The following is a 27,844-nucleotide window of genomic DNA, read 5'->3' as shown; positions in this document are numbered from 1 at the left end:
GCCTACTCCATGCCAGGTCCAGTGCTGGACACGAAGTCATAGGGAGCCCCTGTCTCTGGGGGACATGGGTTCGGACAAACACTTGAGATACCATTGCTCTGGGGAGCCCAGAAGAGAAAGTGAAGGGGGTTGGGGAAGGCACTCCAGAGGAACTGATGTTGGAGTTGGGTTCTGAAGGATGAATAGGAGTTGACTAGGTATCGGGTAAGCCCTGGACAAAAGCCTGGAAGTGGGAGTGCATGTTATAGCTCAGAGAACTGGATAATTTCAGGGTGGCTGCTGTGTTGGGGGGTGGGTGGAGAATTAGCAAGAGAAATGCTATATTAGGACTAATAATCCATCTACACTTAGACAAAAAGGTGTTTGTTTGCTCGTGTTCTTTTGTAGGCCAGGGGTGTCTGGCTTCAGGTATGGCTGGGTCCAGGCAGCAGGCCATCTTTCTGCTTTTTTTTGGTGTAAGTTTCATCCTGGTAGTTTCACCCAGTTGGTACTTCCTGATGGCAGAGATGATCCCAGCAGTTCCAAGCTTCCATCTTTCCAGCTTAGTTGCAGCAAAAAGTTCCTCATTGCCAACTTCCAGCAAAAGTCCCAAGACCAACTCTCACTGGCCCATATAAATCATGTGATCATCCCTGAACCAGTCACTGTGACTCTGGAGTGGCCTGTCCCTGGTGCTGGACTTAGAGGAGGTTCCCCAGGCAAAAGTCAAGATGCATAAGCTGGAGAGGAGAAGTGCAGGCACAGTAGACTTAAGCAGTAGCGGGCTGTCCAGGACAGGAAGGCAGGAGCCTTCCACCCAGGGCCTTGTGAGCAGGCTAGGCTTTAATCCGAGGCCCCTGGGGAGCCATGGAGGGTTGCAGGCAGGGGCAGGGGGAGTTGCTGAGCTTAGTCAGCAGAGGCTTAGTCAGACTGTGCCTCAGTTGCCCGTAGAGGGCATGGTAGGGTCAACTCTTGTATTCTTCATGGGGCTGATGGGAAAATCAAACAAGAAATGAAGGGTGGTAAAGATTGGTCAGGGGTGAAAAATTCAGGATCTGGGGCAGAACTGAATTCCTATCATGAGCAAGATCAGGATAGGGCTCTGCTGAGAGACAGTAGAAAAATGAGGTGTGTGTAGGGGGAACCAACCCTGTCTCAAAATCTAAATCCCTGAGGGCTTCCTTGGCTCCCAGCCTGCTGAGGACACAGCGGTGACCAAGGCAGCCCCAGCTCACAGTCCAGTGGAGGAGGCAACTATGTCCTCAGTGATGATCCCAGAGTGGGCAGGGCTAGTTTAGGGGAGCCTAGGTCCCGGGGGAGTGCAGAGGGAGCCAGTTGCCCTAGCCAGGGAGGGCTTCCTGGAGGAGGAGCAGCTTGGCTGTGACTGGGAAAATGATGAGCAGCTAACTAGACACAGTGGTGTTGCGGGGGCGGGGGTGCATTCCAGGCAGAGGAAACAGCATGTATGGTGGCAGCATGTACAGGTCCTTCAGCAAATGGTACGTGGCTCAGGGTGAGTATAGAGTCACTGTGAGAGATGAGGCCGGAGATGCTGGTAGGGCTTTGAAGGTCGTGGAGAGGCACCAGGGCTTTCTACCAAGGGCACTGGGGAGCCATGGTGAGGTTGTGAGTAAGAGAGTCAGGGGCAGGTTTGTGTCGTGAAGGGAGGGAAGGAGACAGGCCAGAAGAATAGGGAGGAGTTGGAGATGGGACAGAAGGTGGGGAGAGAAGCGGTGGACTTAAGGCTTATGAGCGGGACAGGCATGGTAGCCAGCAGGTGCCTGGGCTGCAGGTTTGGCCGCCTCAGGCTGTACTGGCTGGAGTGTGTGTGGTCCTTGCGGCCTCGGGGTGGAGCTGGGATTAGTGATGGGATCTTCACAGGGGACAGTATTGTAGAGGACGTCCCAACGTCTACAAAGCCCAAGTGCCTTAACCTTTGGGATCTCTTCTAACCTTTCTGTTTCAGTAATCTCTGAAAACTCTTGGGGACGTCCCTGGACCTCAGTTTCCCCTCTGTAAAATGGAGAGTAGATTTCTTGATCTCTAAGGGCCCTGTGTGACTTAGGTTTGAGAAAGTGCCTCCTCCTGGTCCCTGAGGGCTCTGTCTTCTATTTAACTTTGCCTCATATTTCTTCTGAAATCTCTGTCTCTTTGGGGACCAACCCACTATGCCCTTGCTGATGGAGGCCTCAGCCTATTGGGCCAAGTAGAAGTGATTGACGTGGACAACACCCCATATATGTTCAGATGTTTCTGCTTCTCTCACAGCCACCCTGTAAGGCCCCTTCCTGCTCTTTCTCAGGACCAAGCTCTCCAAAAGGTCAAGCCCTAAAAACTTCACAGGGATGCTCTGACCCAAGCCCTGATCTGGAGGAGGAAACAGCTTGGGCAAAGATAGGTGGGAATTGCCAGGGTGTAAGGAGCAAAAGAGTATATAGAGGAATCATGAGAAAAGAACTGGAAAGACGAGCCTTCAGCAGATGGTACACACTTGTTTGACTTCCAAGAATCGCAAATGACAGGAGTGTGTTCTAGATGTGGGGAGCCCTGGAAGGTTCTTGAGCAAAGCAAGGGAAGTTGAAAAGACTGGTAGCAGCTATAGAGGGCTGACGTCAGACCACACAGGAGGCCGGTGAAAAGCGTGTTAAGGTAGTTAATGATCAGATACAAGGGAGGTCTCAAACTGGAGGCCCGTGGGCCAAGTTCAAGTCTCAGATATCTTGTTTGGCCCCTGTTTCTCCCTCATGTGGACCCTATGTTTGAGATCTGAGCATTAGGTGCTTGGGAGCCAAGGTTGGGAAGGGCCTAAGCTTGGCTATGTGACACTGGGCACAGATTCCCCAGAGAGCCTTGTAATGATTAGACTGTCCGCTAACTGTGCCTCATTTTAGAGATGGGATAAAACATGTCTAGCCCTAGGACATGCCTAGAGTGGGCAAACCACTACTAGGTTACACAGTAGCCTATTGCAAAAGTTTCTCGTCTTCCCTCAATAACTATCGCACACAGTGCTAAGGCCACTGTCGCTTTTATTTGTTGCTTTGAGTGGAGAAAAACACGAGCTCCAGATGTGCTGGCGAGTTCTCCATTAGCCAGAGCGCCTGATGGTGGGCGGAGCTCAGGAAAAAGGAGAGGGGAGTGTGAGGAAGGCTTTTCATTGGCCAGATCCCAGAGAATAGATGCCATTGGTTAGAATTCTGGTTGCCATTAAAGCCCCGCGTTGACCGAACCGCTATAGGCAGGACTCCGGGAGAAGGGGGCGGGGCAAAGCATGAAGGGCTAGGCCTCTGGAGGGCCGGATCCTCCCTTTGGCTGGGGCTCCCGCAGTAGGTGGGCTGGGCGCCTACTTCTGGGCGGGGATCATGTCGTCGATGGACTGGCCCTTTTCCAGCTTCTTCTCCATCTCCACCATGAGCTTCACACCATCCACCACCAGCTGCACCTGTTCCACCTCCGACGAGCCCAGCCGATCGGCGTTGGACACGTCGAACACTGAGCCCACGGCAGCCGTGTCCACGCCACCTGCGAAAGTAGGAGGCAAGGAGTGAGGAGAGAGCAGAAAGGAGCGGTCCCGGGACGCGGCCCCCACCCGTGCCAACTGCGGCAGTCACATGTGCTGAGTGAGCGCATACTGTGTCAACGTTATACGCGCACACAGAGCTTCCTAAGCGTTTGTCTGTTCAGGGGTCCGTATCTCTGGCTTTAAGTACCTCACTCTTCAACCATCCAGCAAGAAAACGTAGCGTAGTGGGTACGAGAGTTGAGCTCTGGAGCTGGGCTGCCTGGGGTCGAATTCTGACCATCCTCCCCTTTACAGATGGGTGAGTGAGGCTCCTAGGCGGCCCGGGACATACACGATGTATATTTTATAACCATGATGATATATTGACTCCTCTGAGATAAGGCGTGCTGATGCCTTTGCACAGGAAGAAATAGGCTCACAGAGGGGCAGCTCTTGCCAACCCCCAGAACTCGCGGGGATGCCCCTCCTCCCCCTCAGCCCCGCAGAGGGCCAGCCCCGAAGCTGCGGGATAGGATGCGCCGCCGCACCTGTGCCCCGCTTCTGCAGGCGCAGACGAGTGAGGATCTCCTCGAACTTGGGATGCTTGCTCAGGTGTGCCAGCTTTACATGCACGCCTCCACGCAGCCCGGTGCCCAGGTTAGATGGGCAGGTGAGCACGTAGCCCAGGTGCTCGTTCCACATGAAGGGGTGGCCGGCTTTCTTGAAGATCTCCTCAATCTGAGGTAGGGGGAGAGGACCAGGGGTCAGTGCCGGCGGGTGCCCCCAAATACACTCGCAACTCGGACCGGTTTCGGAGGGATTGTGTACGAGGGCGGGTCTGGAAAACCGGGAGGGACAAGATTCTGAGGGGAGGGCCCCGACGACACAGACGGCGTCAGGATTCTGAGGGGAGCTAGGCCTGAGGACGCTTTGGAGGCAGGTGCTTAGGGGAGGGGCTTGGGCATAGGGGTGTGGCCGGGTTCCCAAAGGATGCGGTCCTGAAAAGCGAGGTGGTGACTTTGGAAAGGGTGGGGGCTTGGGTTAGAGGGAAGAGCCGGGTTCCCAGGGGCGGGGCCTCGGAAAACCACTAGGGCGGTCGCGCAGTCAGAAGTCAGCCTCAGGGTCAGGCGCTCACCTTCTGCAGCCCCACGCAGAATCGACGGAAAACTTCCTTCATGTTGCCCCCCTTCTGCATGGAGATGACTCGGAGGTGGTCCTCCTCGTTCACCCACACCAGGAAGCTCTTGTTGTCATTGTGCCTGGATTGGGCGAGCAAAAGGCCGAGAAATTAGCTCCGCGAGAACCCATCCCGCGCCCTCTTGCAAACACATACCCAGCGCTAGGGGGCAGCGGGCCTGAAGGGCATGAGGTGGGAGCATCTCAAAATCTCGGAAGCTTACACCTGACTCTAATGTCACAGGACCTGTGAAATCTCAAATCCTGGGATCAGTAACTTTTAGGGTCTTAAGTCCTTGAACAATATTAAGTTAGAGATTCTTAGAATCTCAGAATCTTTGAAAAACAGAAGCCAGGAATCAGAATTGATAAATCTTCCCATCACATTGTGACATCTCAGAAACAGCCTTAGAACCCTAAAACTTGAGGATCTGGAAATGTTTGAAACCATTGAATCATGGAATCTGAAATTAGTGGAATTTTAAAATATTTAAAATCTTGATGTCTTACAACCTACACTCTCCAAATTATTTGAAACCTAGGTCCTCAAAACCCTTTAAAATCTTTGACTATCAGAATCAGGGATTCAAAAATTCATGGAAAGCCTAACTAGCAACGATAGCTAGTAATAAAAATCATACTAATGACCAACATGTACTGAGCACTTACTATATCCCAGGCACTTTTTCTAATACTTTACATAAATTAACTCATTTAATCCTCACAAGAACCTCAAGAGCTATGAATAATTCTGATCTCCTTTTTATAGATGGGGAAACTGGGGCAGAGAGACATTTAATAATGTGTCCATGGGGGGGTATAGCTCAAGTGATAGAGCACAAGCTTAGCACACACTAGGTCCTGTGTTCAATCCCCAGTACCTCCTCTAAAAATAAATAATAAAGCTAATTATCTCACACCCCCACAAAAACCTGTTAAAAAAAATAATGTGTCCAAAGTAACACAGCTAGTAAATGGCAGCACTGGGATTTGAACCCGGGGAATCTGGTTCAAGTCTAAGTTTCAAGTTTTCCAAGATCTAACATAGAGATCACAGGGTAGGCAGGGGTGGAGGACAAGCTCATTCTGGTAATTACTTTCATGGTCTTGACTTTGGGGAAGGGTCATGGGAGGACTGGGAGAGGCAGAGGAGAAGGGGTCATAGGGCAGGGGGGCCTCACCAGATGCCACGGGCATCAGGCCAGTCTCGGGCCATGCCTGAGGCCAGCAGCAGTGGGGACACGGGCTTGTCAAACAGGAAGTGGTCGTCGATGAGCTGTTGCTGCTCCTTCTCTGTCATGCTCTTCAGGGGATAGTACTTCCCCTTGAACTCTCCCGTCAGGCTGTTGAGGGCTGAGGGGCCGCACAAAGGAGTGGTCAGCTGCCTGCCCCACCTCAAGTGGGGTGCAGAGGCCTGGGGACCCTACACTGCCACCCCTAACGGGCCCGGGCATTGGCCCTGTGGATGTCCTAAAGGTGCCTAAACAGTAAGTCTAAACCCAAATTCATGATCCAAAATGTGCTCCTCCTATCTTCCTGGGCCCTGCGGACACACCATGTGCTCAAGCCAGAAAACATGGGGTCCTCCCCTTCCCGCCACCGACCCTCAGGTCCAATCCACCTGCCAGCACTGGTGTGCTGGTGCCCGCTCCTGCTGGCTGACAAAACAGAAAAAGTCTCAGGAACCTGGGATCCGTCAGTAAAAATTATTCTAATATAGCATATCTAGTATTTGTCTACATTCCTATGTGTTCATAATACACAATAAATATCTATTATATATAAAATAAATATGTGTATTAATGCATATATGTATATGTCTACATTCCTATGCATTCATAACACATAATATTTATTATGTGTATAAAGTATGTAATACATATATGTATTTATATACATATTACTTGTATAATACACTACATGTTATATATCATTTACTATATATTATATTATTAAAAATAAGTTATAAAAACTTAACAAATTATATTTAAAAGAAAGGTAACCAATACTCAGAACTATCACTTCCTAATTATTTTTCTACACTTAATACTTTCTGTGTTCGTGGAGTGATTTTTGTCTACTGTATCCACATAGTGGAAACACAATAGAATGATTTACTACTGCACAACTCTTCCCATTTCCCATTTCTGCATGATGTCATGTCAGTAGTTTAAAACTGGCCATGGTAAGAGAATTTATACCACAGATTTTGGCAGTTACTGGCTGTAAATCAGGGCTTTTTTTTTTTTTTTCTGAGAGCTGGTCATGTAACATTTAGCAGAACACTGCTACCAGCCCTGATGGTTCTGCCTTCCAAACATTGCCACTCTTTCTCCCCATCCCATTGCAACCCCTCGCCCCACCCCGGCCTGGACCGCTGCAGTTGCCCCTTCTCAGTCTTCCTCTCCCCTCTTTACCCACAGTCTGTTCCCCACACAGCAGCCAGAGGGATCCATTTAAGTCTGAACCTGTCCCTTCTCTACTCATCACCCTCCCATGGTCTCCACCTCCCTCACGGTCAAAGCCAAAGTCCTCCCAAGGCTCTGCACAACCTGGCCACCCATGTCCCTCGACCACTCAGCTCCAGTCACACTGACCTCCTTGCTATTCCTCCAACACATCTTCCCACCTCAGGGCCTTTGCACTTGCTGTTCCATCTGTCTAGAATTCTTCCCAAGGTTGGCTCCTTCTTGTCGATAAGGTCTGAACCCCTGTCTAAGGTAGCTCCCCTCAGTCACTCTGTGCCACAACTCTTGTTTCTTGGCCTCATGGGATTTTGGAATTATCTTGTTCTTTCTTGATTTCTGTGTTTCCTCCTATCTCCCCACCAGGCTGACAGCTCTGTAAGAGCAGTGACCTTGTCCATCTTATTTATCACAGGAGCCACAGCTCCCCATATGGGTCCAGAACAACCATAAATATTTGCTGGATGGATGGATGGATGGTCAGGACCCTGGTGCAACTCCGTGTCAAGTCTTGACAGCACCCCCAAGACTTCCATCGGGGGTAATGCTGCCTGCTGTCTCTCACCATGTACCCATTTATCAAGCTCTTTCCATCTTTTGGAAAATGAGGATCTAGGGTGTCCAGAGATGTGCCCATGGAGGAACAGAGCCAGAGCTGCATAACCCGGGCAGTGTGTGGGGTGGGGGCTCTCACCTTCCACGGAGAGTTTCTCCACCGCCCTGCGCTCACCGCGGGAGCAGTGCGGGGGCAGCGTGTAGCCCTTGATGCTGCGGCCCGTGCGGACACGGCTGCTGAGCACGTAGTTGGGGTCCAGGTCGTCTCCACCCTAGAGAGTGGGTGGGGGGTCAGGGCCCAGTGGACCCTCCTGCACGCCCTGCCCCCTCCCCAGCAAGACCAGGTGTCCCTCCAGGTCCTCCTAGCCAGCTTGGGCTCTCAGCTGCTTCCTCTGCCTCCTCCAGCCTGCCTCCCTCCCCTTCCCTGGCTCTGTCTCTCCCTTCTCTCTCTCTCTCTCTCTCTCTCTCTCCATCTTTATCTCTCTCCATCTCTGTGTCTCTGTTTTGTGCCTGCCTTCCTCTCTTTCTCTCCTCAACTCCCATCTGTCTTCTGGGTCTCTGTCCCCCTCTTTCTTCCCATCCCCCTCTACATTTCTCCCATCTCTGTTTGTCTCTGTGTCTCTCTGGGTGTCTTCCCCACGACCTCCTCCGTCTTCCCCCTTCCGGCCTCCCCTAGGGGCAGCGAACCTTGAGGTTCTCATGGTTGAGGTCGGTCTTATGCTTGTCGGTGGGTTTGTAGCCCCCGTGCCGGTCCTGGATGATGGGGTCGAAGAGGTCCTTGAAAACCACGTAGGACTCCTCGTCACCAGCCACACAGCCCACAGTCATGATGAAGGGGTGACCTGGGGGTCCGGGGGGAGGTCAGAGGTGCTTGTGGCCGGCAAGGAAGGCCTGGGCTTCTGGGTTCAGGATAGACCATGTGCACACGTGTGTGTGTGTGTGTGTGTGCGTGCATGCGTGTGGGAGTTCACCCAACACCTCTGGGTCAGGACTGAGAAGGCTGAGTGTTGGGAGGAATGGGGAGGAAATACTGGGAAAGGTCAAAGTGGCATCTGGGGGCGGCGGTGGAGAATGCTGAGAACAGGACAAAGGAGGAATGGGGGGCAGTTACAAGGTACTGAAAATATGCCTCCTTGAGGTCCCCAAATCATGGAATCTTCCCCTAAAATTTTTCAGAACCTTAGATCATCAGCCCCCACGGATCATAAAGCACTTGAAAACACTTGTTTCCCACATGGGGAAACAGAGGCCTGGAGAGAAGTGGCCTCTCCACGCAATCACACGAAGACAAGAATTTGGTCTTCTGCCCTCAGTTCCACTTGCCCTGGCGGTGTGTCCTCAGAGAAAGAAACACAGTGCTCGTGACCCCTCCTCAAGAGTCTGAGCGCTCACTCCATGCCAGGCGCCACTCTATGTTTTCACACGTGTGTGTGTTTTCGCAGGTGAGGAAAGTGAGGCCGGGGAGAGTCAATGGCTTCCTCGGGGAAGTCTCACTTACACTCGCGTACATTTAGCGAGAGATTTACTATGTGCCGGCCCCATCCCAAGCCCTTCACACCTCTCAATTCATTCGTTTCTCACAATAGCCCTGTGAGTATGGTCCATTTTTACAGATGGGAAGACTGAGGCCAGGGGAGGTGGGACCGAGGCCTGGCAGGCAGCCTTTGGAGTACCCCCGCCCCCCCTCCTGATCCCCATGATGCTCCAGCGAGGAGGCTTACCTGGGTTGTCCACACCTGTCTGGATGACATCGTCCAGAGTGAAGCCAGATGGAGTCTCCTTGTCTCGCAGCTTCTTGTAAATCTCAGGGGTCAGCGCCTTGGCCATGTGGTTGTTGTGCTTGCTGAGGTCTGGGTACTCCTCCTCAGACTTGTAGTTCAGCTTGAACTTGTTGTGGGTGTTGCCGAACGGCATGGTGGCGGTGTGGGGGGCCTGGTAAGCAGGTGAGGAGGGGACGATTAGCTCATATCCAGCAGAGACTAGCAAGAGAGCAAAACCAGGCTCTGGAGTCAGGCAGGCCTGACTGTCAGTCCTGACTCCTGTGCTGTGTGACTTGGAGAAAGAGCGGTTTCCTCTCTGAGCCCCTTCATCTTGACAGGATGCATGAGGAGTCTTGTGTCAGGGTCTTAGCTGTGCCTCATCTTGGCAGGTGACCCTGGACTAGTCACCTTGCTAGAGACTCAGTTTCTCCAGCTGGAAAATAGAGGGGAGCACCCTTCAAGCCGGAGTAGACACTGTGGCATGTGTAGGAGTGTAGGTTCTAGAATTAGACAGCCTGGATTCAAATCTCAGCTCTGCCACTTACAAGCTGTGTGACCTTGGGCATGTTGCTTAACCTTGCTGGGCCTCAAAGTACTCATCTGTGAAATGCGAGTATAATAACATTCACTTCATGGAGGCATTAAAAAGATGAAATAAGTTAATTATTTAAAGCACTTGGCATAATTGGTGGCACACAACAAGTATTATTTTGCTCAGTGATTATAATAATGATTATTAATATTAATTATTGTTAATTATTAATTTTTTTTTAAACTGTGAGGTGCTGGGGAGAAGATGGCAGGTGTTGCTGGAGATGAGTGTGTGAGCGAAGGAGGGACATTCTTTCCATAAGAGTTCTTGGGTTCTCAGTTGAGGGACGAGGGGCCTTGGGGAAGGGAAGGCTGGGTGCCTGCCCCCACCTCTATTTGCTGACACCTCTCCTGCTGGGCATAGTTGAGAAGAACAACTCAGCCTCTAAGGTCGACAGAGCTGGGTTCAAATCCCACCTATGCTGTTTCCCAGCTGTGTGACCCCAGGCCAGTTGCTCAGCCTCTCTGAGCCTCTGTTTTCTGTGAACTGAGCCTTCCCCATGGCCTTGCCAGGAGTATTCTTTGAGTTCAAGCATGTGGCCGGCTGAGCACAGGCCTTGGCTTGGAGCTGGGGCCCGGTACCTAAAGGAATGACTGCTATTATTGTTATTATTACTTTAATCCACAAGACCCCGAAAGGAGGAGGTGGTGGCAGTGGGACACTCATTCCCAGCCCCAGGGATGGGAGCAGGAAGGATGGTGGGAAGGGGATGGGGACCGGGTGAGCTGAAGGCTGAGGCATCAGGCCAAGGGGGATGGAAACCCACAAAAGCCTTTGGAGTTAATGTCCAGGGTTGGGGATTTATTTTTAGAGTCCGGCAGACTCCTCTCCCACCCCCAGCTGCCACCCCCCGCCACATTCCAGGGACTCAGCTTGCACCAAGTCAGCAGGCCAGAGACAGGTGGGCCAGGGTGGCCGGGAGGACGTACATGCAAGCCTTGGGGTTCAAGGGCTCCCAGCCTAGAAATCCCCCTTCAGAGCATGTCCCCACCCTCATCCCTGCTAGGGACATGCCAGGAGAGGGCACAAAGCAAGGTGGGTGAGCCCCAGAGCCACACAAACACATACACAAGGACCCCTCCACCCATCACACTGTAAACAGAGCCACACATGCACACGTCACAGCGCAGGGACACCCAGGATACAGACACCCATGCAGGAGCCACGGAAAGTCAGACGCAATAGGGACCCACAAGGTCACCAAGGCAGAGACCCTGCAGAGAACTTGATAGACACCTCCCAGGGTTGCAGCGCCCAGTTCTGGTGACAAACCATCATGAACAAGGCCTAGCCTGCAGCCCCTTGCAGAAGGTGACAGCTGGCAGTTGTCAAGTCTCCTTTTGACTCTGGGATCCCTCCCCAGGACCCTGGGCTCACAGGTGGAGGGGACTCTCTGACACAAGGTCGACATTGCCACACACTGACCCATCTGTGTGTAGGAGGATGTGGGGGCCAACATGCCAGACCCCTTCCCGAGCCAGGTCGGCCTCTGGTACCCATGGGGGCCCTCACTCTAGACCCCACCCTGGTTCCCACCCCGACAGTACCTGGCTGTGCTGTGCTGGAAGGGGCTTTCTGTATCCTGGAGGTGACACTGACCCAAAGAAGGACCTGCAGCCCTGGCCTTATATAGGGGGGGGCCCGGGCTGTGCTATTGGCCAGGAGGGGCTGCCCCCTGGGACTGGGCTGGAGGGCAGCTGAGCATCTCACTTCACTGCCCGGGCATCGTGCCCACCCTGAACCCAGGCATGCCTTGCGTCCAGCCCCATGGCCTTGTATGGGCCGCCCCAGGGTCTGGGCCCAGGCCCCCCCACCAAGCCGATCCCCCGATCAAGTGCTGAGTTGGACTGGCGGGGACAGCTGGCCCCCCGCCGGGGCCACGGGACAGTGTCAGGGACCGTCCCAGGCACGTAGAAGCCACGCTCCTCTGGCCCTCCACTAGGCCTCCAGCCTCTCTTCAGCCCCCAGTGGCCTTGACCCCAGCCAGTGGCACTTCCCTAGCCCTGCCCCTGGGGAAACCTTGCAATGGCCCCAGAAGGGACATGTAGCTGACTTTCCACAGGAGGAAACAGAGGCCCAGAGAGCCTGTGTGACTTGTCCGCTGTCACCCAGCTACAGGGAGCATATGACCAAAGTCAAGGTGGGAACTTGGCTGACCCCAGAAGCCTGTGCTTGGATGCACTTTCCTCCATGGGAGTGACTGGGAGGGCAACAGAGGCTGTGCTGAGTTGGGGCAATTCAAACTCAAAGCCATATTGGAGGTGGTGGTCCCCTGTCCCACTCCAGTCCGCTGGCCTGGCAACACTGGAAGATTTCCGCCGCGCAGGGGACAGGGAGGGACTCGCGCTGCCAGGAATGGAGTTTATTTTTAGAGCTCGCTGCTGTCTTCTCTGGGAGACCCGAGGTGCTGGGATAGGGGATTGGCATGGAGGCAGGTGTTAGGGGGTGGGGTTGCCACGTGTCCAGGTTAATTATAACCAGGCATCTCTGGTGTCCCCAGGCCTTGCCTCCTTACAAGGGCAGCCACGGGCCGGGCTGGGCTGGGGAAGCCACCCACACCGGCAGGGGAAGGGGGCTGGGTGGCAACTGGGGTCAGAGCACCGAACTCCGCAGATGCAGGCGAAGCAGGAGCTCTCAGCACCTCGACCGTGACCGTGACCGTGACCGGGGACTTCAAGGGCTGAGGAGGAGATTCTGTGGAAGCTGGGATGGCATAAGGAAGCTGCTTCCTCAGCCTGGAGGGCGCCAAGATTGCAGGACAAGTGAGCGGGGCAAGTCCAGGGAACAGAAGTCCAAGCAGCGCCCAGGATTTAAATGAAGAGAAATTTCCTCTCTCTCTGGGGTTCCTTCCTCCTCCCAGGGCTCTCCCATTTCTTCCTGGGCAGCAGGGAACTGACCTAGGGAAAGGAGGTCCTTTCTACCCCTCTCTAGATTTCTTGTAGGAGGGGGAATGCTTAGAAAATTTTTCCTTGGGGCCCAGCCCCTGACCTCTCCACCCACTGTCCCCTCCCAGCAAGGTCACAGTAACAAAAAGTTCTCCTTCAAGGCTAAGGAAACTGAGGCCCAGAGAACTAGAACAAACTAGTCTAGAATCATTCTGCATTTATCATTTCAACAATTATTTATCTAGACTCATAGACATAGAATACAAACTATGGGGGTGGAGGGTGGGAAGGGATAGACTGGGATTTCAAAATTGTAGAATAGGTAAACAAGATTATACTGTATAGCACAGGTAGCACAGGGAAATAGATACAAGATCTTATGGTAGCTCATGGAGAAAAAAATGTGACAATGAATATATATATGTTCATGTATAACTGAAAAATTGTGCTCTACACTGGAATTTGATACAACATTGTAAAATGATTATAAATCAAAAAATGTTTAAAAAAAAGAAATTAAAAAAAATTATTTATCAAGCACTTACTGAGGACACAGCAGAAAATAACCAAGACCCCTGCCCTCATGGAGGTGATATTTTATTGAGGGTAAACAAGTAAATATACACTCTAATGTCGAGGGCAATGGGGCTTTAAAGGAAAATGAAAGAGTTAGTAAGGAATAGGAGTGATGGAACAGTAGAGGAGGTCAAGTCAGGCCTTTCTGGAGAGGTGACATCTGAGCAAAGACCAGAGGGAGCCAGCCATGTGGGCATCTGGAAGGGAGACAGCAGGTACAAAGGCCCTGAGGTGGGAGTGGCTTGGCATATCTGAGAGACAGGGAGGAGGCGGCAGGGCTGGAGCAAGTGGAGCAGAGGGGAGAGTGGGAGAAAGAAGATGAAGTTGGTGGGGGGACAGGAGCAAGCCTGTGGGGCCCTAGGGGCTGTGGGGCCTCCATCCCACTGTGGGTGGGATGGGAGCCCCCGGGGATTGTGAGCAGAGGAGAGACAGGATCCAGCCCAGCTCAGCCCCCTGGACCCTTAATAACCCCTTGTGGGGATATCTGACATTACTTTGGCCACACAGCCTCAGAAACACTTTCTGTGCTTGCAGAGTTCCCCACCCTCTGACCCTCTCCTTTGAAGAAGCCAGAAATGTCAGAAACTCCATTTCCCAAAATCCTTTGCAGCAATGGCCCAGTCATGTGACCTTGTGTCATAAGCTCCACCTCCTTTATCTCTTTGAGTCTCATAGAAAGAGTTGGCCTTGGGAACATGAGGACGCTCATCACATCTTCCTCCCCCCCCCCACCCCAGCCTCTGAGCCCATCAGTCTCAAGGCTTGTTTATCCCTCCTCCTACCCTAGCTCAAGACCTCCTCCACATCCCCACCTGCCCTAACCTCCTCCCGGGCTTCCCTGCTCCTGCCCTGGTCTTGCCCCCTCCAACCTACTCCCTACCTGCTGACCTCTCCTGTTCAGAACCTGCCTTGGCTCCCCAGTGACCTCAGGATAAATGAGTATTTGTTGACTAAGTAAATATTAGTAGCCTTATCAGGCAATTAGAAACCACTCCACCCAGTTTAAGCAGAAAGGGTTTTACTACCAGGTATTAGCTACTTACAAAATTGGAGGGCTTTCTCCATCCTTTTACTTCTATGTTATTAAACCCAGGAGTTGAATTTATTGTTTTATCCTAACAAGTTTGTGATCCTGTGCTACGTCTGGTACTATAAACTGTAGTGGATATTATTGTACTTCAAAAAGCTGGTCAGTAACTCCCATCTGTGAATTCCACATTTTACTGTGCTTGAAATAGTGATTTATAGCTTGTAGCACTTGCTTATTTGTCAACTTTAGCTCTTCCATATTTTAAGGACATTTAAACATCCCTTGTCCTATCATGATGACAAAAGCAGAATGAAGCAGAATGTAATCTGGGGCGGCGGGGGAAGTCTTTGTACTTACTTGTAACAAGTTTTGTTTTTAAAGCTAATAAAGTTAGTTTTTTTTAATCAAAAAAAATCGAAGGGCTAAAGGAGCAGGCTGTAGGCTGGGCCTCCAGGAACACCTCTTGCCCCTGGAACCATGCTTCTTCTGGAGAACTGAACGTGCTGGAAGGAGGTTAGCATGACTGTTGAACGGCCACTCCACAGTGTCCACCCTAACAGTATTTGTCTTTCTCTGTCTGACTTATTTCACCTACCGTAACACCCTCCAGGTCCATCCATGTTGCTGCAAATGGCAAAATTTCATTCTTTTTATGGCTGAGTAATATTCCATTGTCTCCTACACCACATCTTCTCTATCCATTCATCTGTTGACGGACACATGTTGCTTCCATATCTTGGCTATTATAAATAATGCTGCTGTGAGCTTTGGGGTACATGTATCTTTTCTAATGAGTGTTTTTGGTTTTTGTGGATATATACCCAAGAGTGGAATTGCTGGGTCATATGGTAGTTCTTCTATTTTTAGTGTTTTGAGAAACCTCCATACTGTTTTCCACAGTGGCTGCACCGATTAACATTTGTACCAACAGTGTATGAGGGTTCCCTTTTCTCCACATCTTTGCCAACATTTGTTATTTGTGTTCTTTTGATGACAGCCCTTCTGATAGGTATGAGGTGCCTAATGGTTAATTCTTATGGTATATTTACTGAGGAGAGGTAATCAAGTTTGTTTTTTGGTGGATGTGCTGGGGATTGAACCCAGGACCTTGTGCATTCATAGGCAGGCGCTCTACCACTGAGCTATACCTTCTCCCCCCACCTTATGGTGCGTTAATGTCTATATATCAAGTACTCTGCCAACTGCTTTACATATATTAACTCACTAAACACTCCCAACAATCAGGCTCCAAAAGGTTAAATAATTTGCTCAAGGTCACTTTGCCCCTGGAGGGGCAGAGCTGGGAGTCAAATGAACAGGGCTGCTGAGAGTGGGTTCAGGCTTCGGTGAAAATAATTTCCAGGCCTCTCAGCAAAATCAGACTATCTTGTCAGCCCAGAGTCCCTTTCCAGGTCTCGGGGCCCTGATAATCTGTACCCACTTCCCCATGTCCCCTTCATCACCCTAGCCATCTGGCTTCAGGATTCAATCCCTGTATGTGTATTCACCAATTTAATTCTCCAACAGTCCTACAAGGTGAGGATTGCTAATTTCCTCTTTACAAAACGGGGAAGTGAAGCCCAGATAGGTTGAGTCACTTGCCCAAAATCACACAGCTGGGCAGCAGCAGAGCCAGACTGGACCAGGTAGTCACTCCCTTCCTGATTCCACCTCTTCATGCTGAAGCCTCATTTTACAGAGGATGGATACTGAGGTTGAAAAAGGGCAAGGGATCGCAGACTTCTTGTATCCTGAGGTGGTAAAAAGTACATGGGAGCTTTGTGGGATCTCTCTTAAAAGAGCATCAGTCCCATTCATGTGGGCTCCACCTTCATGACCTAATCACCTCATACTAATACCAAAGGTCCCAGCTGTTAAAAGCCATCATCTTTGAAGGTTAGGATTTCAACACATGCATTTTGGGAAAACATGGACATTTAGATCATAGCACCAAGACACAATTCTAAGTGGGCAAAAGAAATAAATATACACCGATTGCCACAAAAATGCTGTGAAATGCACCATCCCAAAATGCAGGAGCTTGAAAATGGATGCAGGGTTAGCTGAGCTGGCTGATTTGGGTTGGGCTCAGCTGGGAAGCTTTGCTCCATACTACTGTATTAAAAAAAAAAAACCCAGCAGGCTCAAAATGTTAAGCCCCTGTGTCACCAAATCAAGTGTGATCTTAAAGGAAACCTTCAACATGGGGAAGCTGGTCCAGAGACCCCAGGCCAACACAGCGGTAGCCCCACTTCCTCCTCAGGCAGCTTGGCCCAGTTTCCTTCTCTTTTTAAAACTTTTTTTAGGATTTTATTTTATTAATTTAATTTAAAAAATTTATTTGAGGCCATACTTAGGTTTATTTATTTATTTCTTAATGGAGGTACTGGCGATTAAATCCAGGACGCCGTGCGTGCTAAGCAGGTGCTCTACCACTGAGCTATACCTTCCCCCTCAGTTTCCTTCTCTTTAGATGGAGCAAGTCATAGTGCCAACTTCAGGGGGTGGCCCTATGGACTCAGGGGCTCTGCTACTCCTTGGCTCTGTGACCTTGCACAAGTCACTTGACCTGTCTGTGCCTCATCTTCTCCTGTGGAACGAGGACAATCATAGCAACTACCTCTCTGGGTTGGTGTGAAGGTGAACAGAATTAATCTTCAAGACAAGACATGACATGGGGCCTGTCTTGGGTAAGAACTCAGAAATGCCAGCCCCAGTTGATGTTGGGCAAAAGTGCTTGGCCCAGGGCCAGTCTAAAGAAATGGTCACCTTACTTAACATCTTCTTTCAGCCTTTATCTCATTTAATCCTCACCGCTTTGCTATGAGATGAGTGTGATCATCCCTGTTTTACAGATGAGGAAATAGGTGCTCAGCAAATCATAACTTGCCCCAGGTGACGTGGAAAGGAAATGTCAAGATCAGGATTGGAACTTAGATCTACCTGGCTCTAATTCCCTCCCCGCCCTACACATATATACATAGTGTTTATTGTATGCTGCTCTGTTCTAAGCCTTTTAAAAGGATTACTCATTAATCCCCACATCAGCATCACAAAATAGGTTACCTTTGTGAGTCCGGTTCTATAGATCAGGAATGTGAGGCCCAGAGAAGTTAGTTCTGGGTGCAGGAGTCACACGGCCAACAAATGACAGAGCAGAGATTTGCACCTGAGCCATTTGGTTCCAGTCCCTGCACTGCCTGGTAGTGGCAGATCCAGAACCAGTATCCACTGTCCTGAGGCCAAAACAATGGGGGTCAAGGTCTCAGCTGCCCCCTTCTACCTCGTTGCATGGAAGTATCTGGAGAAGTTAGATTGTGAGTTTGAGTTTTATTTTCCATCATTCAACTCAACACTCATGGTCCTGAGTGCCTTCTCTGTGTTCAGCCTGTGCTGGGTAGCACTGGGGACACAGTGGGGACTGAGACTGCCTTGGCACTGTTGTCCCTGTCGGGGCTAACAGTTCTGTTTGGGAGACAGACAATTGATGATCCAGAATGGGTGAGGCTGGGATTTGAGAGCCCAGGAGGCTGCAGGAGCCAGGAAAGGGCATCTCCTCCAGCCTGGTGAGGTGGGTGGTGGTCAGAGAAGTCTTCCTGGAGGAGGGAGCATCTGCACCGAGGCTTGGCGACTAGAGAGCTGCGAGGGAGTCTGGAGCTGAGCGGCCCTGGAGGCTGAGAGAGGCCTGGTCCACAGACCAGCAGCGCTCTCTGCTGGAAGTATCCTGTAGTGCAGTGACCAGGGGTATTGTATTGCCTGGATTTGGCAAAGTTTTTGTTGAACTAAGTTCTTGTGATGCTAGAAGCCTGTGCGCCCAGCTTTGGCCAATTTATGTTTGTAGGACTTGATTCACTTACTCAGTTACTCAACAAATATTTATTGAGCACCTAACTTGGGCCAGGCTGTTCTAGTGCTAAAGAAAACGTGCTGACAATACAGAGCTCTGCCCGCAGGATCTGGCATTCTAGTGAGGGAGAACCAATAATATAATGCCCTAAAATCAGGAACTACTATTTGCTAAATGCTTCCGATCCGTATATTAACTCATTCAATCCTCGCAGCCTTAGACTGTCCCCATTTTACAGATTAGGGAAACAGAGACACAGGTTAAGCTGCTTGCTCAAGGCCTGCACAGCCAGTAAGTGCTGAAATTGGATGTAAACCCAGAACCCAATTTTTAGCTTCGCTAATGATGTGATGTACCATAACAAGGTAGCTTAATTATAATGTTACATAATTTTAGGTCCTGAAAAGTTTTATTGACAAAATCAAGCCGAGGAAAGAGGTTGTGTTTTTGGTAAGAGGGTGTAATTTAGAAGAGGCAGGCAAGAAAAGGCCTTTCTGAGGAAGAGGCCTTTGAAAAGAGACCAGACAAATATCGATATCTGTGGTGGAAAGAGGTCCAAGTAGGGGGCACAGCCAAGGCAAAGGGTCGGTGGCTGGCACTGCAAGGCCATCCGTCTGGGATCCAAGGTTTCCAAGATTCCGGGTTTCCAAGATTCTAGCTTCGCAGGGGCTCTGGTTTCCAGGCCTTCAGCGCGCTGAAATCGTCTCAGAATCGACGTGTCCTACAGGCTACCGGCTGGCGCGCAAGGTTCTGCTCTTTCCGCAGGGCCGGGGCCACTGCACTGGGCTTCACTTTCCGCGGGAGGGGTGGGGCGGGGGCCGGCCTCACCTGCGGGGGCGGGGCGATAGGTCGCCCCGCCCCTCGGCTCGAGACTAGGGGCGCAGCTGGAAGCGGCGGGGCGTGCGCAGCGCGGGCGGCACCGCGCAGTGGGAGCCGGAGCGGTCCGCGGTCAGGTGGGCGCCGGGAGTGCGGGGCGGGAGTGCCGGGAGCCGAGAGGATGGAGGTGGGGGCAGAGGATGTGGGCAAGGCCTGGCGCACCCCTGGGCCCACAGGCCTGATGACAGGGGCGGGCCTTGGGGTCTCTGGACGCCCCTTGCCCAGCGGGCACCCCCGGGTCTGGAGGCCCAGCTGGGGCCGCGCCCCCTCCCCGGTGCGCAGGTAAACAGGAGCGAGGATGGGGCGGGGCCTGGGGAAGGGACGGGGCCCTTGGGACGGGGCCCTTGTGACGGGCCGGCAACGAACAGGCCTGGCGGCGGAGAAGCCAGGGTACCAGGGCCTGGGCCGGCCGGCCAGGGGTAAGTTGAGTGGTTTGAGGGGCTGGCCATGATGGAGGGGCCTCCTGCCTGCGAGTGTGTGCTTGTGCTTGTGCTTGTGCTTGAGGGATGGTGTACGAAGCTCAGGTGTGTGTGATGGTGTCAAGCTGTGGCTACAGGTGTGAAAGGGAGATGGACTGCGAGGGCACAGAGGGACTGTGCGAATGATGTGAAACCGATTCAGTGAAGTGAAAATGTGGGTGACCTCTGATTGTGTGTCTGTAATGCCTTGTGTGTGTGTTTGGCAGGGAGTTGAACTGTTTCTAGAATTGTGAGTGTGACCAAGAGGTTGTGTGGCCGTGGTTGTCTCTCTGCTCGTGAGATGGGTGAGGTGGCAGAGAGGTGGGCACTATGGGGTACAGGATGGATGTATGGGGTGTGACTGTGATTATTGTTGTCAGCTGTGTGGTTGGGTGCACCTGTCTGAACACGTGAAGGGGAGTTTGCTTTTTGGAGGATGGTATGAATGGGAGATCTGGTGTGTGTCTAGGAAACAACCTGAGTGATGTGTGGCTGTGGTCAAGCTGTATGTGTCGCCTTGACAGTTACTGCGTGAGGTTGTGTCTAGAACATTTGGCTCAGGATCTGAGATTGTGCATGATGTTGTGGGAGGTTGTATACGTCCACAAAATTGCAGGAGTAATGGTTGTGGTAGTCAGGATGACTGTCGATGAACTTGTGTGGTTGTGAGTCTGAATATTTATGTGACTTGCATGTGAAGTGTGAGACTATGGTGTGTTATACATATGCACACATATATACTATGTAGAGATTGATGTATACATGAGCACATAGATTGATACATACACAAGCACATATATATAGAGATATATACATGAGCATGTATACATAGAGGTTGATATATACATGAGCACATATATACATAGATTGATATATACGTGAGCACATATAGAGCACATATAGACATAGATTGATACATATGTGAGCACATATAGAGAGACTGAGGTATACATGAGCATATATATACATAGGGATTGATACATACACAAGCACATATGTACATAAAGACTGATGGTGGTGACGAGGCTGCGGTATATAAAACCCACAGGATCACCTGCCTGCCCTTACCGTGTGTTTAAGTGTGTGTGATTATGAGCATGCGAGCAGGTGCAAAGAGCAGTGGGCTGCTCATGGTGGGAACAGTCGTTTGAGTGAAGTAAGCCTGAGAGGGAGTGTGCGGAGAGCATCGGACTACCTCTGTGTCTCTGCAGCTGTCCGTGCCGTGAGCACCCGCTTGCAACAGTCTAAGAGTCTGCGATCAGGGGTCACTGGAGCGTCCGTGCGCGAAGCTCTGAAGTGCATGTGTGTGTGTGTGTGTGAGTCCCTGGCTGGCCGGGGCGGTGGAGGAAGTGGGGAAGGTGGTGACGGGTCCATGGCGAATCCTGGGAGAGTGTGTGTGCGTGGAGGTGGCGTTGGGTGTAGGATGGAGAGCCAGCTGCTTGCAAAACTGTGTGAGGGTGGGAGAGGGCATGTGTCATGAGCCTGAGTGCAAGGAGACAGTCAAATGGGAGTGATTTGGGATTTGGTTATATTTTTGCAGGTGACAGAGTTGAGTGAGGAGACAGGGAGGTAGTTTCTTCATTGCTGGCTTCTGTTTCTGAAAGGGAAATACACCTGTGTGTTGGGTTGTATTTTCTTCTTTGGGGGGGTGGAGGGTAAGTATTTGGTTTATTTATTTATTATTTTTAGAGGAGGTTCTAGGGATTGAATCCAGGACCTCATGCATGCTAAGCACTCTACCATTTGAGCTATACCCTCCCCCCAGGAGCATAGATGCGCTATTTCTGAAAGAAGATTGTATTGAATGTATTTGTGTGTGCACCTGAGTTAGCGTGCTGTGTTAGGTTGTATTTTGAAAGGAAATGTGGATGGGTGTGAGTGTGTGTATTGTATTTTTTTTATTACCTTTTTAAAACAACTTTATTGAGGTATAATTTCTGTACAGTAAACTACACATATTTCAGATGTACAATTGGATGAATTTTGATAGATGTATGCACCAATGAAACCACCACCACAATCAAGATACCAAACATTTAAAAGAAAGTATGTGCATTGTATTTCTGAGAGAAGGACGTGTATTACGTTGTGTTTCTGAGGGGTGTGTGTGAGAAGGCATATATCTGAGACAGTGTGTGTGTATATTGTATCATATTTGAAAGAAGAGAAGAGTATGTGTTATTTCTGAGAACCCTCAGCTCTCACACAGCCAGGGTGACATCCGTGGGCCACGCCTGCCACACGTGTGTCCCAACACGCCTTGGGCAGGCTGGACCTGTCTGCAGCAGAGGGTGGAGCCTGTTTCCTCTGGGTCTGTCAGTTCCTAAGGCCCTGGGAGCCGCCACGTGGGGCCCCCTCCCTGACCTCTCCAATCTGGAGGCCTCCTCTGCTTCCAGCACCCCAGCCCCATGGCCCTCTCCTCCCGCCCCACCCCCAGTGGTCTGACTGGTTCCCAACAAAAACACCCTGAGAATGAGCTCACGGAGAGGCTGCCGCCTCCACACATACGTCCACCCCACACGCCCAGGAGGGGAGGGCATTTCCAGTCCCAGGTGACACAGCCCGGAGCGCTGGGCCAGGGTATCCGGGGGCCTTGGGGTGGGCAGGGCTGGCCGGGTGAACTGAGGGCAGGTGGGAGGCCAGCAGATGGCTGTTTGTCCTCCTTCGGTTAATTACACACAGTGAGATTTTGGAGTTGCCTTTAGGGCAGGGCCCTGGACTGAGGACAGGCAAAGGGAGACTAGAATGTTCCCAGCTGTGGGCTGGCCGGGATGGGTGTGGGACAGGGTGCTGGCTGGAGTGAGGAGAGCATGGGAACAGAGGGGTGGCTGGGCTGGGCGGGTAGGGAGGGAGCTGGGAGGGGGCTTGTGAACCCTAGTGGCGTGGAGGCTGAGAGGCTGGCTTGCCTGGCCCTGGCAGTGACCCTCCAACCCCGGTCACCCCCAGGAGCAGCAATGTCCGTGCAGGTGGCAGCCCCCGGAGGCGTGGGGCTGGGCCCCGAGCGCCTGAGCCCCGAGGAGCTGGTGCGGCAGACGCGGCAAGTAGTGCAGGGGCTGGAGGCCCTACGGGCAGAGCACTGCGGCCTGGCCGGGCACCTGGCGGAGGCCCTGGCAGGACAGGGCCCGGTGGCTGGCTTGGAACTGCTGGAAGAAAAGCAGCAGGTGGTGAGCCACTCGCTGGAGGCCATCGAGCTGGGGCTGGGCGAGGCCCAGGTATGAGGGGACCGACTTTGAGGGATGTGGCTCAGGCCTGAGTGGGAGGACCCAGGGGTGAGGGGGCCAGGTTTGCAGTGGGGGGCAGCCTGGGAAGAGGGAGGCCTAGGGGAGCCAGGCCTGGGAAGGGGAGGTTCTAGTCCAGAGATGGGATCCCTGGGCTGTGTTGGGGGCTCCTTATGTGTGACAGGGAGTCCTGAGCCAGATCGGGTCCCTCCGTAGAACTGTGGGTCCTGGGGAGACTTTGGGATTGCATGGGTGGAATATGAAGTGTCCCTGAGCAGAATTTATGCGCCTGGGTGAAGTCAGAGGAGTCCCTGGGCAGGATCTGGGTGTGTCCCTGGGAGCCTCTGAGCATCCCCGGAGCCCCATTGGAGGGGTCTCCGTAAAATCTGGGGGATCCTGGAGACTATGGGGGTGCTTTGGCTTGGTTTGAGGCCCTGGGCTGGGTTGGGGGCTGTCTGGCAGGGTAGGGACCAGACCTCTGACTGGCCACCCCTGACCCCCGGCAGGTGCTGCTGGCCCTGTCGGCGCACGTGGGTGCGCTGGAGGCTGAGAAGCAGCGGCTCCGCGCGCAGGCCCGGCGGCTGGCCCAGGAGAACGCATGGCTGCGGGAGGAGCTGGAGGAGACGCAGCGGCGGCTGCGGGCCAGCGAGGAGGCCGTGGCCCAGCTGGAGGAGGAGAAGAACCACCTTGAGTTCCTGGGGCAGCTGCGGCAGTATGACCCGCCTGTGGAGAGCCAGGTGCTGTGGGACTGGGCGCAGCGGGGGCTGCGATGCGCTGGGAACCGTGCACACCTTGGATACCCGACCACTCCCCATCCCTTCACAGAGCCCCAAGTGCCCTGGACCCTCAAAAGAACCCGCCAACCCTCTGAAGACCCTCAAACGTTTGCAGAATCCCACAAAACCCAGACCCAGTAGAACTTCCACAGGAGCCCCCTGCCCTAGCTGCTCCACAAAGCCCAAGGATCCTCCCCGAGGCTTCTGGCCACCACCACCCTCAGACCCTGAGATTCAGGACCCCAGTCTCTGAAACCCTAATCTTCCTGATGCCCCACTTTCCTGTCTTCTCTGTAGCAGCCCGAGTCCCCCCCTCGCCGGGACAGCCTGGCCTCCCTGTTCCCCAGTGAGGAGGACGAGAGGAAAGGTGGGTGTGGGGATCTCAGCCCCAGGACGAAAGGCCAAGGCTGGGGAGGGAACTTTCTTTTGCTGGACCCCAAGGTCTCTGAGGGAGGATGGGGAGGTCAAGGTGGGGTGTCAGGATGACTGATGTAGGTGGCTATGGGGGGTGGTGACAGTGGGCAGGTGAGGCTGGGAGCTGTGAACCAAGCATGCCAAGGTGGCCGCAGCCCCACAAACCAGGTGGCTCCTGTGTTTACATCCCACAGGCCAGTTAGTTGCCTGTGATCCCAATCCCAGAAGTCAGTGTAGGGGCCCATGGTCCCCAGGGCCAGTGAGGCAGCTGTAGCTTTGGGGTGTGTGTGTCCCCTCCTGTGGGGCAGGAGGGGTAGGAGGCCTGCGGTGACTCGGCGTCTGACACTCCCAGGTCCTGAGGCAGCAGGGGCCGCAGCGGCTCAGCAGGGTGGCTACGAGATCCCAGCCCGCCTTCGGACCCTGCACAACCTCGTGATCCAGTACGCAGGTCAGGGTCGCTACGAGGTGGCTGTGCCACTGTGCCGCCAGGCCTTAGAGGACCTGGAGCGGAGCTCAGGCCACTGCCACCCTGATGTAGCGACCATGCTCAACATCCTGGCGCTGGTGTACCGGTGAGGGCTGAGGCTGCCGTGGCTGAAGGGGACTGGAAGGGCAGGGACCTACTGTTGGGCAGGAGAGGGGGAACCCTGATGTCCTGCTTGGCCAGCATAGGGCACCTGGGATGGTGGTGGGGAGAAGGGACTGAGATCTGCAGAGGCCAGAGACTCAGGCAAAGAGGAGACAGTGTGGCCAACAGAGACCTGGGGTGACAGAGGAGTGCAGGGACCCTGTGCGCGACTTGGGAGGTGTGGGGAGATCCAGAAGGGACCCCCCCAAAGGGCGCCACCCATGCTTGGTTCTGCCAGGTCCCTGGGCCTGCCGGGTTCAACCCAGCCCATGGCCCCTGCTACCCCAGGTTGGCCAAACCCCCTCCAACCCTGGGCCGCCCCACAGGGACCAGAACAAGTACAAGGAGGCCACAGACCTTCTCCATGATGCTCTGCAGATTCGAGAGCAGACGCTGGGCCCTGAGCACCCAGCGGTGAGTGAGGGCCCAGGAGGGAGGGAGGGCTGTGGCCTGTTCCTTCCCACTCCTGACCCACCTCCTGCACCCCACAGGTGGCCGCCACCCTCAACAACCTGGCTGTCCTCTACGGGAAGCGCGGGCGTTACCAGGAGGCGGAGCCACTGTGCCAGCGCGCCCTGGAGATCCGAGAGAAGGTTCCACCCCGCCACCCCTCCCCGGCTCCCATGGAGCCCTTGTCAGCATGGCTCTTCCCACTTAATCCTTAAGTGCTCAATTCTGTGGCTCTCACGTGACCCTGATTTACTCCTGTGATCTCTGACCTTCTGTGCCCCTCCCATTTAATGTTGTGAACCCCCAGTCCGAACCTAAAGCACTTAGTTCCATGACCCATCACCCCTGACCTAGCATGAGCTCCATTTGATCTTGACTCCTGACTCTGACGACACCTCTTGTAACTCACCTCATTCCCTCACCCAGTCCTGACCTTTCAGCCCCACAAGACCAGTACAGCCCCACCCTTGAGCTACCTGTTTGACCCCATAATCATGAGGTTCTGGACCACCATGAGCTCTGACCTTACTAATCCCCAGTTTGATGGGGACAACTCCTGCCCTTCACCTCCAACCTCATGTAACTCTCCACTTCGATCCTCTAATCACCAGTGGCTCCCTCCATGGCCACTGGCATCACGTGGCCCGTCAATCCCAGATGACCCCAATGACTTGTGACCCGATGACCCCTAGGTCCTGGGCGCCGACCACCCGGACGTGGCCAAGCAACTCAACAACCTGGCCTTGCTCTGCCAGAACCAGGGCAAATTCGAGGAGGTGGAACGGCATTACGCGCGGGCCCTGAGCATTTACGAGGCCCTGGGCGGGCCCCACGACCCCAACGTGGCCAAGACCAAGAACAACCTGGTGAGGGGGCCCCGGGAGGACTGACAGGGGTCTAGTGCTGGGGAGGCACCCACTGGCTCCCTGGTGGGATACTGCAGAGGCTGGGGCCCCATCTCTGCCTGGCCCTCGAGGTGTCCCATGAGACTGCTCAGCACAGATGGTATGGAAGTGTCTGGAAGCAGGCAAGTTGGCAGCAGCCAGAGAACAGCTCCAGTCAAAGCGGGAGCAGACGACAGCATTTATTGACCTAGGCCCCCTTCTTAGTACTTGCCCTGCACCATCCATTTCTTCAAGGGCCCTGTGAGGTAGGTGCTCCCCTGGCCCCATTTGGCAGAGGAGGAAACTGAGGCACAGAGAGGCACGCACTGGCTCTAGGCAGAGTGGGGAATAGGCTCCTGCTCTGAGCCAGGAAGTCAGCTGCCCTATGGGCAGTGGCGGGGTCGGGCTCCAAGCCCACTCTGCTGTAGGCTGAGGCCTTGAGTGTTGGTGAGCCTGTGCTTCCTCCTAGGGGGCTGGGAAGGACCAGCCTGGGTGCAATGCTGGGGCCTGGAACGCTCCCAGATTTGAGCCAAGATCAACCAGGCCATCCCCTCCCCTCAGGCTTCAGCCTACCTGAAACAGAACAAGTACCAGCAGGCAGAAGAGCTATACAAAGAAATCCTCAGCAGGGAGGACCTGCCCGCCCCTCTCGGTGAGCCCCAACCCCTCCCCTCTCCTCCAAGTGGCTCCTCAGCGTCCTGCTACAATGTCCCCATCTGTTCCCCAGGAGCCCCCAACAGAGGCACAGCTGGTGACGCTGAACAACAGGTGAGAACAGGCTTTGCTTCAGCTCCCAGAGTGGGGACGGGGGCTGGATGGAGCGAGGGGTACTGACCGATATCCCCGGTGCCCTCCCCAGACCCTTCGTCGGAGCAGCTCGTTCTCCAAGCTCCGGGAGTCTATCCGACGGGGAAGTGAGAAGCTGGTCTCCCGTCTCCGAGGCGAGGGGGCAGCGGGGGCAGCCGGGTGAGTGTTGGGTCAGGTCAGCGAGAGCATGGACTAGCTGCAGAATCTGTAGCCCACTCCCCTCCTGCTCAAGAACCTTCCATGGCTCCCATCTCCCCTGTGACACATACTATCAAACCTGGTGCTGGAGAGACTGTTCCCAGCATGGGAGCCAGATGCTCGTGGACTCACTCATGCCCCACCCCCTGCCCCTTCCTCCGCAGGATGAAGAGAGCCGTATCGCTCAACATGCTGAACATGGATGGTCCAAGGGCTGCTGGGACCCAGGTGAGGGGCACACCCAGTCAAAGATAGACTGGCAGGCCCAGAGGTGAGGGAAGGGTGGGGATGGATGGGTTTGATCTGGGTAGAGGCAGGGGGATGTGGGGACAGGAGGATGAACACCTCAGCCAGCAGGACAGACAAGCTAGCACCAGGCGGCCAGGGAGTAGCCCGAGTGGCAGATGGAATGGAGCCGGGTCGGCCCCTCACCTGCCTTCCACTATCCCCTGTGCCTGTCCCCAGTTCCCCAACCGGCACTTGAGTGAGGCCTCTCGGACCCTCAGCGCCAGCACCCAGGACATGGGCCCCCGCTAAAGTCGACTTGGCTGCAGCTTCTGGGGATGAGTGGGAGAGAGGTGGGCAGAGGGGAGTCTGTTCATCTCCATGGCTCTCCCCTGGCCTCCTGGGGGCCCCCACTATCTTGGGCTTTCCTGTTGCCCTCTCCTTCTGCAATTAAAGGCTGTAGATTTGGCAGCCAGAACATCTGCCTCAGGTTTCCTCCCTCAAGGTGCCCTCTGAACCACCAGGATCCAGGGCCAGGTCAGA

The 27,844-nt window shown here is 53.4% G+C and overlaps 2 protein-coding genes across 8 annotated transcripts; one reads left to right on the top strand and one right to left on the bottom strand.

Moving 5' to 3' along the window:
* Window positions 1-2,991: 2,991 nt before the first annotated feature.
* On the bottom strand, window positions 2,992-11,611 carry CKM (creatine kinase, M-type). The gene is made up of 8 exons (XM_006208569.3): window positions 11,577-11,611; window positions 9,399-9,609; window positions 8,365-8,519; window positions 7,817-7,949; window positions 5,839-6,010; window positions 4,617-4,740; window positions 4,030-4,219; window positions 2,992-3,501 (listed from the first exon to the last, which is right to left on the bottom strand). Exons 2-8 carry the CDS (start codon window positions 9,589-9,591, stop codon window positions 3,323-3,325), a joined length of 1,146 nt encoding a protein of 381 aa, XP_006208631.1. The 5' UTR covers window positions 9,592-9,609; window positions 11,577-11,611; the 3' UTR covers window positions 2,992-3,322.
* Window positions 11,612-19,188: 7,577 nt separating this feature from the next.
* On the top strand, window positions 19,189-27,779 carry KLC3 (kinesin light chain 3). Of its 7 annotated transcripts, none has more exons than XM_072966853.1 (13): window positions 19,189-19,320; window positions 22,648-22,913; window positions 23,426-23,656; window positions 23,993-24,062; window positions 24,462-24,681; window positions 25,064-25,151; window positions 25,229-25,330; window positions 25,880-26,053; window positions 26,633-26,723; window positions 26,799-26,839; window positions 26,931-27,037; window positions 27,241-27,304; window positions 27,542-27,779. In XM_072966853.1, the coding sequence occupies exons 2-13, from the start codon at window positions 22,656-22,658 to the stop codon at window positions 27,611-27,613; spliced, it is 1,518 nt and encodes a 505-aa protein (XP_072822954.1). In that variant the 5' UTR covers window positions 19,189-19,320; window positions 22,648-22,655; the 3' UTR covers window positions 27,614-27,779. The 7 variants fall into 7 exon arrangements, with proteins under 7 accessions (XP_072822954.1, XP_031537777.2, XP_031537776.2 ...); XM_031681917.2 differs by lacking the exon at window positions 19,189-19,320 and adding an exon at window positions 19,567-19,662; XM_031681916.2 differs by lacking the exon at window positions 19,189-19,320 and adding an exon at window positions 22,166-22,253.
* Window positions 27,780-27,844: the final 65 nt, after the last annotated feature.

The sequence above is a fragment of the Vicugna pacos genome, chromosome 9 (assembly GCF_048564905.1).
Source record: "Vicugna pacos chromosome 9, VicPac4, whole genome shotgun sequence".
NCBI lineage: Eukaryota > Metazoa > Chordata > Mammalia > Artiodactyla > Camelidae > Vicugna > Vicugna pacos.
Note: the sequence above shows the minus strand (reverse complement) of the source record. Positions and strands in the feature narration are given on the sequence as shown.